At 39.7% G+C, this 15,434-nt stretch overlaps 1 protein-coding gene across 2 annotated transcripts in view; it reads right to left on the bottom strand.

Annotated features, from left to right (window-relative positions):
• Positions 1 to 15,434, bottom strand: part of BMPER (BMP binding endothelial regulator) — a 145,697-nt gene that overhangs the window by 47,327 nt on the left and 82,936 nt on the right. For both annotated transcript variants that reach the window (XM_041407953.1, XM_041407952.1), the window contains exons 11-12: positions 12,513 to 12,558; positions 3,979 to 4,308 (exon numbers count right to left, since the gene is read on the bottom strand). In XM_041407953.1, the coding sequence (XP_041263887.1) occupies positions 3,979 to 4,308; positions 12,513 to 12,558 (376 nt within the window). The remainder of the gene's footprint in view (positions 1 to 3,978; positions 4,309 to 12,512; positions 12,559 to 15,434) is intronic.

Raw genomic sequence — 15,434 nt, 5'->3', positions numbered from 1 at the left:
ATCTGGGGATGTGCAAAAAAGGAATACTCTCTGAGTTACTCTTTCATTTTTTCCAATTACTCCCTCTCTTTGAAGGACACTTAACTAACTTGTTACTTGATTTCTTAACTTGGCACATTGTCTACTCTACTCCATTAAAAAAAAATCCTTCTGGATTTATGTATATCACACACTGAGTTCACCATTATAGGACCTCTCATCAATTGTTCTGCATGATTTTTCATGGCATCCTTGAGATTTAAAGGCATCCTCAAGAACTGGCAAACAACTCTTCCCTAAACATTTAATGCCAAAGTAGTACAGAAAAAGTGCAGCAAAATGGCTTGGTGCAAAAGATAGTGCAGAAACAAGAACAACAAAATGCTTATGCAAGAGATGAATAGGTAAGTAACATCAGCCCCGTGTTACTTACCAAAGACTCTTTTGTCTTTCTAGCACACAAATTTGGATAAGGACTCAACACATCCCAAGCACACCCATAGCTGTCAGTGCAGAGTGCAAGGACTGCTGCTGCGTGCCATCCAGGGTTACAGCTGGTGAGGAATTTAGCAACAAAACAGGTTTTCACTGGAAAATGCCAATTCATCAGAACTTAAATGCTTCAGGGAGACATATCGTATTCAATGAACTTCCAACACAGCACCGGCAAGGCTCCAAGCTGGTTTCCTGCCAGCTCGCCTGGTGGGCTGCCTGGAAGCCTGAATGATCAGGGTATGAAACTCCAAGACTGCCCTGCCATGCACACCGCCCTGTAGCCAGGGACCACAAGACTTCCTGAATCTTTGGGCTTGTCTGTTTTATCTAAGGCTCAATTCCCAGCTCTGCAAAAGGAAAACCAAAATCCGTGGGAATGCTGGCTGAGCCGTAAGCACCAGACCCTGCATTTCCCAGCCCAATTTTACTTTGAATTTTACTTCTAGTGCAGCAGTTTTGTTTAGTTTTCATTGCTTCCTCTCTCTCTTTTTTCACCCTACACTGGGAAAGCATATATTTTTGAAAAATCCATGTTTCCTTCTGAAACAGAAATTTCTCCAATTTTTTTCCCTCGGTACTCAGAACTTCCTCTGGAACAAAATGTTTGCCTTTAAACCAGTTCTACTCAGCACATTCTTCCTCTCTACAGCCTCTCTGCTGCTTGCCCTCTCCCAGCAAAATGGAGCCAGGTCATTCTGCTACTTCTCAGGCCTTATGTGCTGAAGAAAGTAGGACTTGGCCCATCATGCTGTATTCAGCAAGAGAAACCTGATCCTGCTCCGTTAAGGAGAGGAATTATTTAGGCTATAATTTGCAGTGATTACACACTGTTTGGTATGTTGTCATATGCCATGTTTGCACTTCCTCTGCCAACACATGGACAAAGATGTGTGTAGTCATTTATTAGGCTTGCACCAGAGACAAATGGAATAGCAGCAGGATTAGCTGCCATTCATCTTCAGTTGAAAACCTTTCCTTGGCCTGTGGTTGGCTAATGAAACCCACATCGCCTGAATTCATGGTGTTCAGCTGGCTGCAAAGAAAAACCCTCAAGATGCTTCTAATTAGAAGTTGTGAATAATGGTCAACTTGTGTGCATTTTACAGACAGCCACAAAAATCTGCATTGCTACTTTGAGGAATGAGCCCAGAGCCGGGATCCCCATTATGCAGGCTCACTTTTCCAGAGGCGATATGAACAGGTGTCTAAATTCTCAGCTCAACAGCGGGTGCTACTATCTCCCCTGAAAAAAAATTTTGCTAGATAATGAGTATGACTATGCGTCACGCCTGTGACCGTATCACTCCATAAGAAAGACTGTTTTCCCTGCTTTCACATGGCATTTAATTGAATTAACAGTAAACAGTATCCTTACTGAAACAGTACTTCACTGTGTAAGAGAAATCTCTCAGGACTACAGAAGTACCTAACACATGCTAATGAGAAAGTTTTAAACTTCCCCTCAGTATTTATCTATGCAAAGATACTATAGTTTCAGAACAGTTTATCAAAACAAAAGTAAGTCCTATGGTTTCACATTTTGACAATTAATGTATTTTCTAAGACTGAAAAGACCTGAGAGAATGCAATTTCCCTTCCCTGTTTCTATAAATAAGGTAGAAATTTTACTTCTAGTGCAGCAGTTTTGCTTATTTTGCATTACTTTCTCCCTCTCTTTTTTCACCCTACACTGGGAAAGCATCTATTTTTTTTTAATCCTTCTGAAACAGAAATTTCTCCAATTTTTTTTCACCCGGTGAAAAAATTCTATAAAGTTTCTCATTTCCTCTTGCTTGTGGTGTTTGTTCCTTGCAGACAGCTTCTTACCTGGGCACATAAGATGGCACTGAACAGTAAATTAGGCCTTGCTTTTTAAACCAGTGCCTCCATTTTGCTGGATAGCCCCAGTGAAATATTTCCATAATTTTACAACTTAAACTCATTCCAGCCATCTATAACTACGAATATATAATTGATCACCTTAACTGCAAGATATGTTGCTGCAACTTTGAAAAACATGAATTTTATGTTTAAGAACTGATATCCTCTCTTTTCTTATCTGTAAGTATCAAACGATATCGGGTATTGAGTTTGTATGGCAAGATTTTGGAAGGAGAGCTACAGGGGTGGCTTCTGTGAGAAGCTGCCAGAAACTTCCCCTATGTCCGATGGAGCCAATTGCAGCTGTCTCCGAGATGGACTAATTCCAGCTGGCTCCAAGATGGGCTCGGCCTTGGCAACAGTGGTAGCACCTCCAGGATAACATATTTCAGAAGGGGGAGAAAAGCCCTGTGCAACTGCAGTCAGAAAGAGGAGGGAGAGTGTAAGATAAACAATTCTTCAGTCAGCAGAGAAGGAGGGAGATGAGGTACTGAAGCAGATATTCCCCTGCAGCCCAGGGTGCAGACCACAGTGAGACAAGGCTGCCCTCCTGCAGCCCATGGAGGTCCATGCTGTAGTAGACATCCACCTGCAGCCCCTGGATAACCCCACACTGGATTAGATGGATAACAGGAGACTATGACCCTGTGGGAAGCCATGAAGAGAGGAGCCCACCCTAGATCATATTTGATAGCAGGACTTGTAATCTCATGGGGAATCCACGTTTCCACAGTGGAGTCTGTTCCTGGAGAGCTGCACCCTGTGGAAGGGACCTGTGTTTTTGAAGTCTGTGAAGAAATGCAACCCATGGGAGTGACTCACATTGGAAAATTTTGCAGAGAACTGTCTCCAGTGGAAGGGACCCCATGCTGGAGCAAAGAATGTGTGAGGAGTCCTCCTGCTGAGGAGGAAGAACTGGTAGATACAATATGTGTGATGGACTGACTGCAAATCCCAGTCCCAATCCCCTGACACCACTCAAGGCAGGAGGAGGTAGAGAGAATCAGGAGTAAAGTTAAACTTGTGAAGAAGGGGATTTGGAGTGTGGAGGCTTTTTGAAGGTTTAACTACATTTCTCAATATCCTATCCTAATATTATTGGCAATAAATTAAAATTATTTCCCCAAACTGAGTCTATTTTTTTCCACAATGGTAATTGCTGAGTGATATCTACCAGTCCTTATCTTGAACCACGACTTTTCCACTATATTTTCTCTTTCCTGTCAAGTGAGGAGGGAAGCAATACAGTGGCTTTGGTGGGCATGTTTGGTTGATGTCCAGCGAGGGTCAACCCACCATACTCTCCATAAGCCACTTTTAAGTTACTGGAAGTGAAAGTCATGGCAAATTTGTCTGTTTGGGCAGCTAATTTTCAGCCACAGAATGAAACACAGCTTAGCAATATCCTTGCAGGCTCAAACTCATAGCTGGGACTTCTGTCTGCTTATGGGCTGCGAGAATTTTGAAAGTGCTGTGGGTTTCTCTGATTTCTAAAGAGTTACAATGATATTTATTACTGCTATCATGTTTTTTTACTGACTACTGTTCATGCTGAACTTCAGAAGTTCTTCAGAGAGAAAGAAGACACACACACATACACAGACACACATGTACTAGTCTTACCTGCTTTGGTTGTCACTTTCAGCAAATAACCATCCAAATCGATGTGAAATTGCGGTGTCTCGCAAGGTAGTGAAATTCGGGTCCCATTCCACTTCACTGTGAGGTGCTGCTGGAGGCTGATTGTGCTTCTGCCCAACACAAGGTCCACTGACTTTGTCCAGGAGAAAGAACGGGTCCGACGGGCATCGTTTTTTACCAGCACCTGAAAGGGTGAGGCAGAGGAGGAGCAGTCTTTCGTCAAAACGTACTGACATGTTCCCTGAAAGTTAAATGTCCGTCCATCAAAAGTGTTGTAGTGAGGATCTCCAAAAACAGTGCAAACTCCAGGCTCTGCAGGTGAGTGAGAAACAAAAGCGCCATATCAATAAAAGTTGGAAAAAAGCAGTTGATAAGAACTTAGAGATACTTCTTCCGCCTAATCTATCTGCTCTACAGGGTAGGTTTTGACTGGTGCACATAGGGATTAAATATATCTTTGAAAAACAAAAGCTGCATTGCTTTAGAAGACTTTCCCAAAGTGGCTGGTAACAAAGGCCAGTTCATCCCTGGGGCAGCATAGGAAGGCTAACCTGTAGCTTTCTCCCTTAAACATAACATACGGTTTAGGTTATTACAATGCTTGTGAACTTTTTCAAATTTCAGTGACTCCCTGAAATTAAAAACCGTCAGATCACTTTAGCAGGAGCTGGGTCAGTTCATATTTTACATATATGCACTTATAAATACTGTACATTTATAAACTAGGTGTGTTTACCTATTTATTTTTTTCCCCAAAATACCTGTAGAACCAGCATCTTTTTTCAGTCTTACAAACTATTGTATATGTTGTTTATATACAACTGACTTGTCATAGTTATTGACATCACACTACCAACTAAGTCAGTAGCACATGACTAACATGATGCAATGACTGCCAAAGAGCATGGTGTCTCTACCAATCAGTTGCATCAATACAAATGGATGAAGATCTCTTATGGATGTTTGAAGCCATACACTGGTCAGAAAACTCACAGCCTGAAGACAGAGCATTTCCATATTCATAGCAATGATGCTGAATTACCCTGTAGCTACCCAGCAACTGATTGAATTGCCTCACAACCAAAGACAGCAGCAAATATATTTGCCTTGCAGCCTTCTGGTGTAACAATAGGTTCTAACCACATTGCTGATATTCCTGGAAGAAGAAGTCTCAAGGCAGAGAAATGCACACTGCTATTGCCAGCTGTATACCCATGGGCTACGGCTGCTTTTGAAAGACGATGTCTGTTTAACTAACAATGGCTTGCTAGAAAAAAAACAGCTTAAAAAAAGCCAATTTCAAATCTACAAAAAAGAGACATGAGTGTTATGGATAAGGGGAAGGGAATTCCTACCATGGAGTGCAATACAATTCTAACTCACAATAAACCTTTCCCAACAGAGTTTTTTCAGCCTAGGCAGAGTGCTATGCTAAAGTAACTGTAAACTTTCTGGTGTTTTTCTAGCTGTAAAGGGCACCCAAGGAAACCTACATGGAGACACAGAAAATGGAGTTGAAGGAGGCCCCAGGAGACATCACCTTTTTTTCTCCAGCTGCAATGAATAATCACCTGTACCTATATTATTACTGACAGGTGTTTATCTAACCTGCCCATAAAGGGCAGTAGTAACAGCAACTCCATTGCCACCTCTGGTAACCTGTTGCAGTTTTGGTCTGTCCCTACTATAACAAATGTCTTCCTAAAGCCTAATCTCACTTTCCCCTTACTGCACGGTGCAGAGCCATCATAGAGCTGGCACCTGGGTGATTTGTACTGTACCCCTAATTGGCCACATGCATGCTTCTTTAGCTATGCTAGCAACTCATCTTGGCATCATTACTCCTCTTTACTGGAGTGTCTGGCAACTAGGGACCAAAAGTTTCAATTTCTCAAGGACATCATACTGACAACTCCATCAGAAATCAAATTATCCATATTTGATCAACATCTCCAGAAAACAGGCCTGACAGACTTTAGGCAGACCCTGAAAACCAAGACTTTTAGCAAAAGAGTGCTTTTAAAAATGTGCACTTCTGTGAGTTTTCTTTTCCCCACTATATCAATGAAGATGTCAATAACTGCTTTCCAGTGTTCATTAAAAGATTAATTGATTCTCCATAAATTGGCAGGAGCCATATGGCTTTTAATTAATAACATCATTTTTACCAATAGGAAAAATAATCTATAGATTTTGTACGGAGACCATCTGACTTTACCCATTACTAAATCATACTAACATGTTTCTGATTTCCTTATGTATACATCTAAGTATCTGCATGACAAGTATTAAGGTACACATTATTACCAGCTCAGATTGTATTTCAAGTATTCCAGCTTTAATTTTTTCTTAAATTTAATGACAACTTTTATGAAAACTTTTATGTTATGAAAACATCAGTGAAGATTCTAGAGGAACGATCTGATTTTTCTCTGTGTTTCTAAAGGTGAAGAATATGGACATGTTGTACATGTTTTTAACCAACCTACTGGGAGGCAGAGGCTGGTTCTTCACCTAGGCAAGTGACTAAGAGGCAAGACATGAGAGGAACAAACATAATTTAGAGATGTGCAAGTAAAATTGATAGTACGAATGGGATCCAAAGGAAATATTTATTTTTAATTTCTAATGTGTTATGCAGAGTAATGTTGTTTTATGTTATGTTACATCGTGTCACGTCATATGTCAATTTGATGCCGTGCAGTTAAAAATGTATTTTGGACTGGACAGCTGAAGGTCTGATCCAAATTTTGCTGTTTTCTTTAATAACCAAGGAAATGGAAGAGGGAAAATCCACCTAAAAACAGTCTGAATAATTGATTCTCTGATATCACTGTGTAAAACATTCTTGAAAGATTTGCTAAAATTGTTGGGTTTAAAAATAAATCCACACCCTGCAAGAGTGTGTGTGATAACTCAGGCACTGCCAGTAAGAAATACTGCTTGGCCTAGAAATAAACCTTAAATACTGGGTGTAACAAGACCGTCAACATGAAAAGAATTCCTGCCATTTTTAGCTTTTGAGTTGTTGTTTATTTCCTTTTGGGAGAGTTTCAATCACATCATATTTTATGGTTTGCTTCTTTTTCTTTTTTCTTTTTCCTTTTCTTTCTTCTTTTTCTTCTTTTAATTTTTCTTCTTTTTCTTCTTTTTTTCTTTTCTTTTTTCTTTTTGAAACAAACCAGTCTTTTTACTTGGTAATTTTTGAAATCTATTGGAAGCACTGATCTCTAGTTAGGATTGTGTGACTTTATTCTCTCTTGAGACATAACAGATGAAAAGGTGCTGCTGCATCACCAAAGTTATGTTCCCCAACCCTGGAGTATGAATTTTGCTAGCTTATGATAACAAGGCATAGGGTCACAGGCGTAGATCTTTCCCTTTTTTCCCTACAGTAAATTGTTCCCAGCTTACTGCCAACACTCCGTATGTCAGCTGTCTAAGGTAGAGCTAGAAAAGGACAATTCTACACAGTATTTCCCCCAAGACTCCCCCAACCTCCAACTACTTTCAGATTAGGGACTTTCTGAGCTAGACATGGTTTCTATTAATTTAGTAACCTTTGAGAGAAATGTCTTCTGTGAGTCTTTCCAGTCCAAAAAATGTTTTTAGCATCTACAACATCCTTGGGCAAAGGAAATGAAGAAACATTGCTTCTTCCTCATTTTGAATGTGGCACTCATGATCTTTGGTGTCTTCTTTTTCTCATCTAGACATGCACATGAATGCAAATTTACCGATTCCCTCTCTATCCTTGAAAAACACTGATTTTTCAAAAGAGGGCCCCAGAGCTATGTTTAGGAGCCTGTGATTTTCAAAACACCTCAGGCACTCAACCCTGATTAAACATTATTGAGACCTGGATGCAAACACCATTAAATCTCTTTTGAAAATCCTGCATGTTGCTCCCAAATCAATATTCTGACATTCATAAAAACTTTTGGGAACTTGGCAGTTTTCACATTTGTTTTTTAAGCAACTAAATACGGACTTCACACTTTCACGTTTGACTAAAATATTAGACTACACGTGTGATTAATACAGTTTGCTCAGCTCCCACCTAAGGCTCTATAGCTCACTTGCCAACTAATAATAGTATTTAGGTGCTGAAAGTGAACACTATAGAACTGTTGGCATGTTTTTCTTGAATTTTCAAATCATGCTCCCAATTCAAATGAAATAGTGACTTTCATTAGAAAAGGCAGTGTTTTTGAAAACACATGTAGCTGTACAAAAAAGGAAGCTAAAAAAGCGTAAGCATGGAAAAGAACACATTAGCATTTCCTAAGCTTCAACATACTCTCATAAAAAAAAAAAATCACAACCTATTTGGCCAATGTGGAGGGATAAAAGTCTGAGAGACCACTCATTTCTAGTAAGTAGTATGCTGAGTACAGGTAAGAACCACTTATTAAACTAAGTGGTTGCCAAAAGGAACCTTTCTGCCTTCCACCCAGTGCCTCCATTCCCCCAGACAGTATTTAGCCTTTTTAGAAAGGCAAAATATATATACTGCATGGTGGAGGCCAGACAGACAGTCAGCACACACATCCTGACCAGCCGAGAGCACGATCATATTGGCTGGGCAATTAGCACACTTGTAGCTCCAGACCAGCCACAGGATATATTGTCTCTAGCTGGCTTTATTATTTGTTGGGATATAAAGGAAATGGAACACAAATCCATAGGAAACCAGGCTCTGTTAGCTCTGGTGCTCATGGAATAGCTTGTTTTGTTTTTTCAGGAGATCAGAGCAGTCAATTGAAGTCCAAGATGTCCAGATGTCTGGTCACACTCTGCTGGGCTTGTAGGTAGTTAAGAGTGGCCAAGAAAAATATACTTTAAATTATAACTAAAATCGGTCTGGACGTTTTCTAAGTAAGGAGAGGAAGGAAAAAACACAAGTTTACCAGTGAACGGTGTTCTGGTTGCAGATCTATAATTCAAAAATATCTCAGCTTTTAAAAAATAAAATGAAACTTTGAATGTAATTAGCCCATATGCTGAATTAAGCCCTAAATCAAACAGAACACATTATTAACCTCTAAAAACTAGCTACAGAACACGCATAATAGAATTTCATTAGGTTTTCTGTAAAAAATGCATAGCCATAGAGGACTTTCCTCATAACTGCTGCATAGTGCAGCTTGATATAATACACATTACAAGGTGTGGTGTCAAAAACTCCACAGGAGTCTTTATGGTCTATTTCATAAATAAAATAGCTATTCCAATTTGTCCAAATACATATTTATACAGTAGACCATCACAGCTGAAATGGGAGGTAAATCATTAACAGTATTCCAGTATGAATAAACAATTGCAGTCTTTTTGTTGCTGTTTTTCTTCATGGAAAGGAAATAACAGAAAAAACAGGGACCTACATGGTCCTTTTGACCCACTTCCTGCTCTTACAGGTACCCACAATGCATAACCTCACTTTGCTTCTTTTCCTTTTTCTTTTCTATTCTTTGAAAGTCAGTACTTTTTTTTCAGTAGTTCTATAAAAACAGATAAAAAGTATGTAGAACCAAGTGAAAGTACCAACCTCTTACTCCCAAGGTGGGTCCAAATGCCCTTGAATTTGGTTTAGGTCTGTTGATCATTTTCTCAATTAAACAAGCTGTGGAATGATTTGTGATGAACGAAATTTTCTGTCCCAAAAGCAGCCTTTACTGCAAGATTAATCATGTGTACTGCACATGTAAACCTAGATGACTGTAACCCACTTTGAAAAAACTTCATCCACAAAATCTCACAATGACTGGTGTAAGATTGTGCTAGGACTATTAAAAATGATTAAAGTGTACTGTAATTTCAGTAAGGCCTGTGAATTCTTCATTGTCAAGAACAAAGATTTTACTTCCACTGCAAGTTCCTATCTATGTCTGAAGTTGAGAGCAGTCTGTTAATGTTATTTGAACTCAGATTTAGTTTTTCTTATTTTTAATATGAAAATGACCTTGGTCTAACATAGGATTACTAATTTATGGAATTGACATCAGTGGTGATTTTTCTAAATCAAGCCCAAAAGAGCACATTTCATTACATTTTTTACAGCAGCATAAACTAAACTGTTGAATTTTCCACTGGTATGACCACTGTGTTTAATTAGTGATAACTGTACGCCAGCCATGGAGCTTAAAAAGCAACATGCCAAAACTAACTATAGTTAACTTCAGCAACAGTAGACAAAAGAGACTCTCCAGCCCTTTAGGAGACAAGGTACTTTTTCTCTTTGCAACAAACTGCTTTGAAAATAATCCTTTGATTATTTTTTTTTAGTTTAAACTGTATCCTTTCACAACGTGACTGGTTTTGACCCACTTCATAGAAATTGGCTGAATTTAAACTGTGCTCATAGCTCCCCCATGTACAGTATGTTCTTGTACCTCCCTATGTTGTTTTTACGTTGGAAAATTAATATCGGCTGGAGCACCAGAAATGCTTGGTGTGTTAGTATATGGAGACAGGATCTGGATCAACATGAGTGAGAGGGTGAGGGAAGGGGCTGTGTGTACATCTTCTCAGAAACTGGCTGAACTAGCAACGTTTCCAATTACTGTCGGATGATAGTCGTGATGAGATTTAAAGTACTCCTGCTGCAAAGGTGGAATTAATTCTTTGCAAATGGCAAATGTTAAAATACCAATGTTAAAACAGCTAGTGGCAGCCACCACTGCTGTATGACACTGGGTATTTAAGCTCCTTGCTCACATTCTCTGTAAAAGCCAAGAATGCCCTGTTAATCATGAAAGTTTGGAATCAGCTCTTCTCCAAGTACTCAATGGGTCCATAGTGAGATAACTGTAAAGAAGAGACCCTTCTGTTTCATGTGCAATGGTCGAGCATGTGACAGTGAGACAGGACAAGCCTCTCAGGCTCAAGCACAGGCAGTGCAATGCAGATAGGACCCTTAACACCCTTTATCCCTTACCATAAGGGAACAAGGTTGTTTATCCTTTGGGGAGATCTAATAGCAGGCTGCCAGTACATAGAAAGAGGTCACTGGGAAGATGGAGCCAGGCTTTTTACAGATCTGCATGGCCAGAGGACAAGCAATAATGATCTGGCCTTACTTTCACATGTTTGTAGTCATGAGAATTCCCTTCTTATATCACAAAGAAGTTTTGCGATTTTAGGTAACCTGGCTCCTAGATAAGTTACTTTAACTTTGAAGAACTACAATTTCCTTATCCCATGAAACAATTATCACATGTCATCACTCTCTGACAGCATTTCTGAAGGAGTCACTGTACTGTCTTCTTTTGAATCTCTTACAGTAGAGGGTCTCCTGTGCTTTGATGGAATGGCTGGCCCCACTCTTTTCCTCCCCTCTCATGTTACAGAAGAATACAGGAAGAACACACAAGACAGGCTAAATGAGACTGAAACAAAAAAAGAGGTGAGATAGAGATTGAAAAATTCATTACACTAATGGTATGTCATATCTGAGCAAAGGTCTATACAAATTTCTTCTCCTTTGAAACTGAGCTGACATGAAATCAACTGCTAGTCAGTTGAATCCTCTTTCACTTCCTTCTCTGCTCAGTATTATTTCAAGTGTTTCTGAGTGTGTTGTCTCTTGTATTTGCTCTCATTTTGATAATGAAGACTTGCAAGCTAGATGTATTTTATCCCAAGATACATGTTTCAAAATAATTGAGCCACAGAGTGAAAAAACAGGTATTTACCATACAGGATTTGTACAATTCAAGAGAACCCAGAACTGAGTTGAACAGCAAAACCATTTGATTTTAGACAAAAGAAGAAGAACATTTTCTCCTTTCAAAAGCCTTCCTATAGGTCATAAAAGCCCATTTTAGCAGTCTGTCCCTATTTGGTAAAATACTTAAATATGTACTGAAGGAAATAGGTAATGGTATCTTGTTAACTTCAGCTCTCCCTGTTGACTTGAATAGAACAAGCTTAAAGATAAGTATTTGTGTAAGTCCTTTGCTGACTAGGAGGGTGAAATTGCAATTTAATGATCATTCCCGAAGAGAGGAGTAAAGGGATAAGAATGTAAGAGTTTAACTAGGCATCATAAAGAAAGAATAGTTTTCTATTCTACTTTCCACTGCTGCCCCAGATTGTGTCTCAGATTTCTGCACACCTTTTTTTAACTCTCACAAATCATCTGCAAAGGTGTGATTATATATGCACATAGCTGGAATGTTAGTTACAGATGTAAAATGTACCCAAGCCCTAAAAGTTATAACTCTATTAATTTTCTTGTTTTATTGCCTACAAATTTCACAGACTAACTATATCTTTCAAAATGCAGTACCTCAGATTTGACAAAAATAGCATCACTTTGAAAAAGAAAAAAAACAAATACCCAGGCATTTTATTTTAAAATTACAGATTTATAGGAGGCAAAAACCATTGCTAAAAATAATTATTTGCCTTTTAATTGCCTCTAAAAAGAAGGCAGAAAAGTAAGCATACTTCTATATATTTATTTTCTCAGAAAGAACAAAAAAGAATTTAAAGAATGTGAAGGAAGGACTTACTTTCAGTGCAAATCGGACAGCATCCTTTTCTGTTCAGGATTTTACCCTAATTGGGAGAAAGACAGGCTGTTTTAATGAGAGAGTTCTTGGAGCAATGACTGTGTCATGTTATAAGACTGCATAAGCCTTTGAAAATAATTCAAGTTGTGTTTGAACTCAGTGCCCTGGTTACAACTTCAAATATCAGGTGCTAAAAACAGACAGAGCTATTCAACAAGCTTCCTGGCGGTCTTATAAGAAACGTAATACTAAAAGGGTTGTCTGTTACCACTTTTCTCTTTAGAGAGTGTGAGAGAATTTTGGACTTGCACAGATAGCTAAAGCAGTCACTGGGTTAACAAGATCAGTATCTTTTCTCCCACCTTCCCAAAAATTATACCTTTCCTATGTATTTCCTGCTTCATGGCAGGGAGGGAGGTAAGGCAGGCAGGCAGGCAGGCAGGCAGGAAGGAAGGAAGGAAGGAAGGAAGGAAGGAAGGAAGGAAGGAAGGAAGTCAATTCTTCTTCTGGTTGTGCCTTATACAAGGCTGACTAGGTGCAGTAGGCATGCCTTTGTGTATGTACATTCATGTTCCTTTTCACTCTTCATCAGTTTAAAAGATGTTTTATCTGATTTTACTTAAATTACCTAAAGTAAATCAGCAAGCAAGCAGAGAAGAGCAGAAAAAGCAAGAAGCGAGCAGAAAAAATTCAGACTGAACAATGTGTTTTTCCAAGCAAAAGCTGGTGTTGGTTATAACAGAGTGTACAGTGATATTGGAGCTCACCCATATTCCCACACAGGGACTGAAGAGGTATATGGAACTGTGCTGCTCCCCAGCATTGACCCTTTGCCCCAACGGCAGCTGAACACAGAGGAAGTCTCCTCTGTGTGACCACTGCTCCTATTCCCACCAAATAGGTGAGCAAGGTGAGGACAGCAAGAGCGAGCAAATGGAGCTGTGCTGTCCTGCCCATTCAACAATATAGAGAACTTGTGAAAACAGACAAAAAATTGGTGACAGGTCTATGCAGAGTGGGGAAGTGGGCACAGGCAGCCCTATTGCTGTCTGCCTTGTTTTCTGCCTACAGTGCTGCCAAGTTTTGACAAAGTGCATAGGGAGGCATGAACTCCAAGTATCTTTTAGCAAACTGGAGTGGAGCATGTTCCATCCTGCTCTTGCTTGATGTACACACATGGCATAAATGAATCCTTGGTCATGAATGCACCTGGGCACATCATCCACAGGGCCCAATTCAGTGCAGCTTGGTTTTGAATATGCAACTTCATGTGAGCAGACTTGAGACACATCTGGACTTAAGAAAAGGGTTGGATCAGAGTTGCACTGGCAGAGTGAGCAGCACTCAAATGTTTGTTTGACTCCCAGGTCCCTGGGCAAAGAGAATAGCTGAGGACCAGGCTGCAACAGGGAGGCCTACCAAGCAGCTGCTAGAACAGAACCCCTTAAAGGTGGAACCCTTAAAACCACACAGAAAAACCACATAGAAATAGCAACACATATTTGTAGGAAGAGAGACATGCAGCTGAATGCCACACACTGCACTACACAGCCTTACCTCTCAGTTTCAATAAAAGAGTTGAAATCACCAGCCGAGCTGGAAGTGGCAAGAATTCAAGTGAAATTGAAATCTCCAAGGCAGCCTGCTGAGGCTGGTTACTTGAGCCACCATGTTGGCCCAAGATCCTGTTTTTGTCTTGTAGAATAAGGAAACCCATTATTGCTAACATGTGCTGCAAGAGTTCGTTAGCATTGAGGGTTCCCTTAGGAGTGGGCTAAGTGATGTGATCCCATTTTTCCCTATGAATATTTATAAGCAGACCACATTTGAGTCTATTTATTTTCAGGGATTTTTCTTCCTTTTTATGGGGTTTTCAATTTTGTGTCTGAGGTTTTCATTTTCTATTTTTTTTAAGGCAAGACTAATTGCTGGGGGAAAGGGGGTTGTTTGGTTGTGCAATAGCAACAGCTGTTGTTTTTTTGTGCCTCATTTGGCACTAGAGTAAAAACAGCAACTTTTTGTTTGCAATAATAACAGATGTGTATAACATTATATGCAGTCTGTTCTAGAGATGGAAGAACGTGTTCTGAATAAATTTTCAGCTCACTTGAAGTTCACGGGTTCAAAATTTACCCAAAGACTCGAACTCTGCAAATGTCTTCACCTGCCGTGCATTTAATTCTATTAACTTTTGCACAGCCTTGGAGCTCAGAAAAGGTTATATGCTGTAAAATTCACCAAGCTGTCCTCTAGCAGTACAAAAAGAGACATGTTCATGACCACTGATCATTACCACAGACTTAAGATGTTTGTGAGGAATGCAAAGGCATAAGGAGAGGGGGCAAGGTGACAAATTATAGGGATGGGTAATCAGAAAGGAGATGGCACAAGGCAAGGAACAGACTAGAGCAGAGCTAGGGCAGATAAATAGCGAATTCAGTAAGTCTAAAGGATCTCTGAAACTCAGCCCTGCCAAATGTTGAGATTGTTCCCTTTCTATAAAGTATTTAAGCATGTGTTTAAGTTTCAGCACACATGGAGGGCCTCATAACTTCAGCAGAACTGGACACATGCTTAATAGCTTTACTGAGTGGGGGCCAGCACCGCACCTTGCAGGCTGGCACTCCAGGTAACTTGAGAGAAGAAATATCTGTGTGGAGTCAGTGGCCAGAAAGTAACAAAAAGAAACTACAAGCCACAAGGCTGACTAGAATGCCAAGGAGCACCAATCTTACTATAAATGTGACTGGAGGGACTAAATTTGAAAAATGTATTGCCTCCGCAGCAGACGAAAAGAATCTAAGAAAGACATTTCCTGCACTTACTGATATGGGATTAAATGCTCCAAAAAGAAAAGAACAAAAGAAACAGAAATTTTTGTCCAGCACTATGAAGAAAACTAAAAAAATGGCAGAAACAGTC

Source organism: Onychostruthus taczanowskii, unplaced genomic scaffold, assembly GCF_017590055.1.
Source record: "Onychostruthus taczanowskii isolate IOZ18803 unplaced genomic scaffold, ASM1759005v1 scaffold28, whole genome shotgun sequence".
NCBI classification, from domain to species: domain Eukaryota; kingdom Metazoa; phylum Chordata; class Aves; order Passeriformes; family Passeridae; genus Onychostruthus; species Onychostruthus taczanowskii.
The sequence above is the reverse complement of the archived record's forward strand: the minus strand, read 5'-3'. Positions and strand labels throughout refer to the sequence as shown.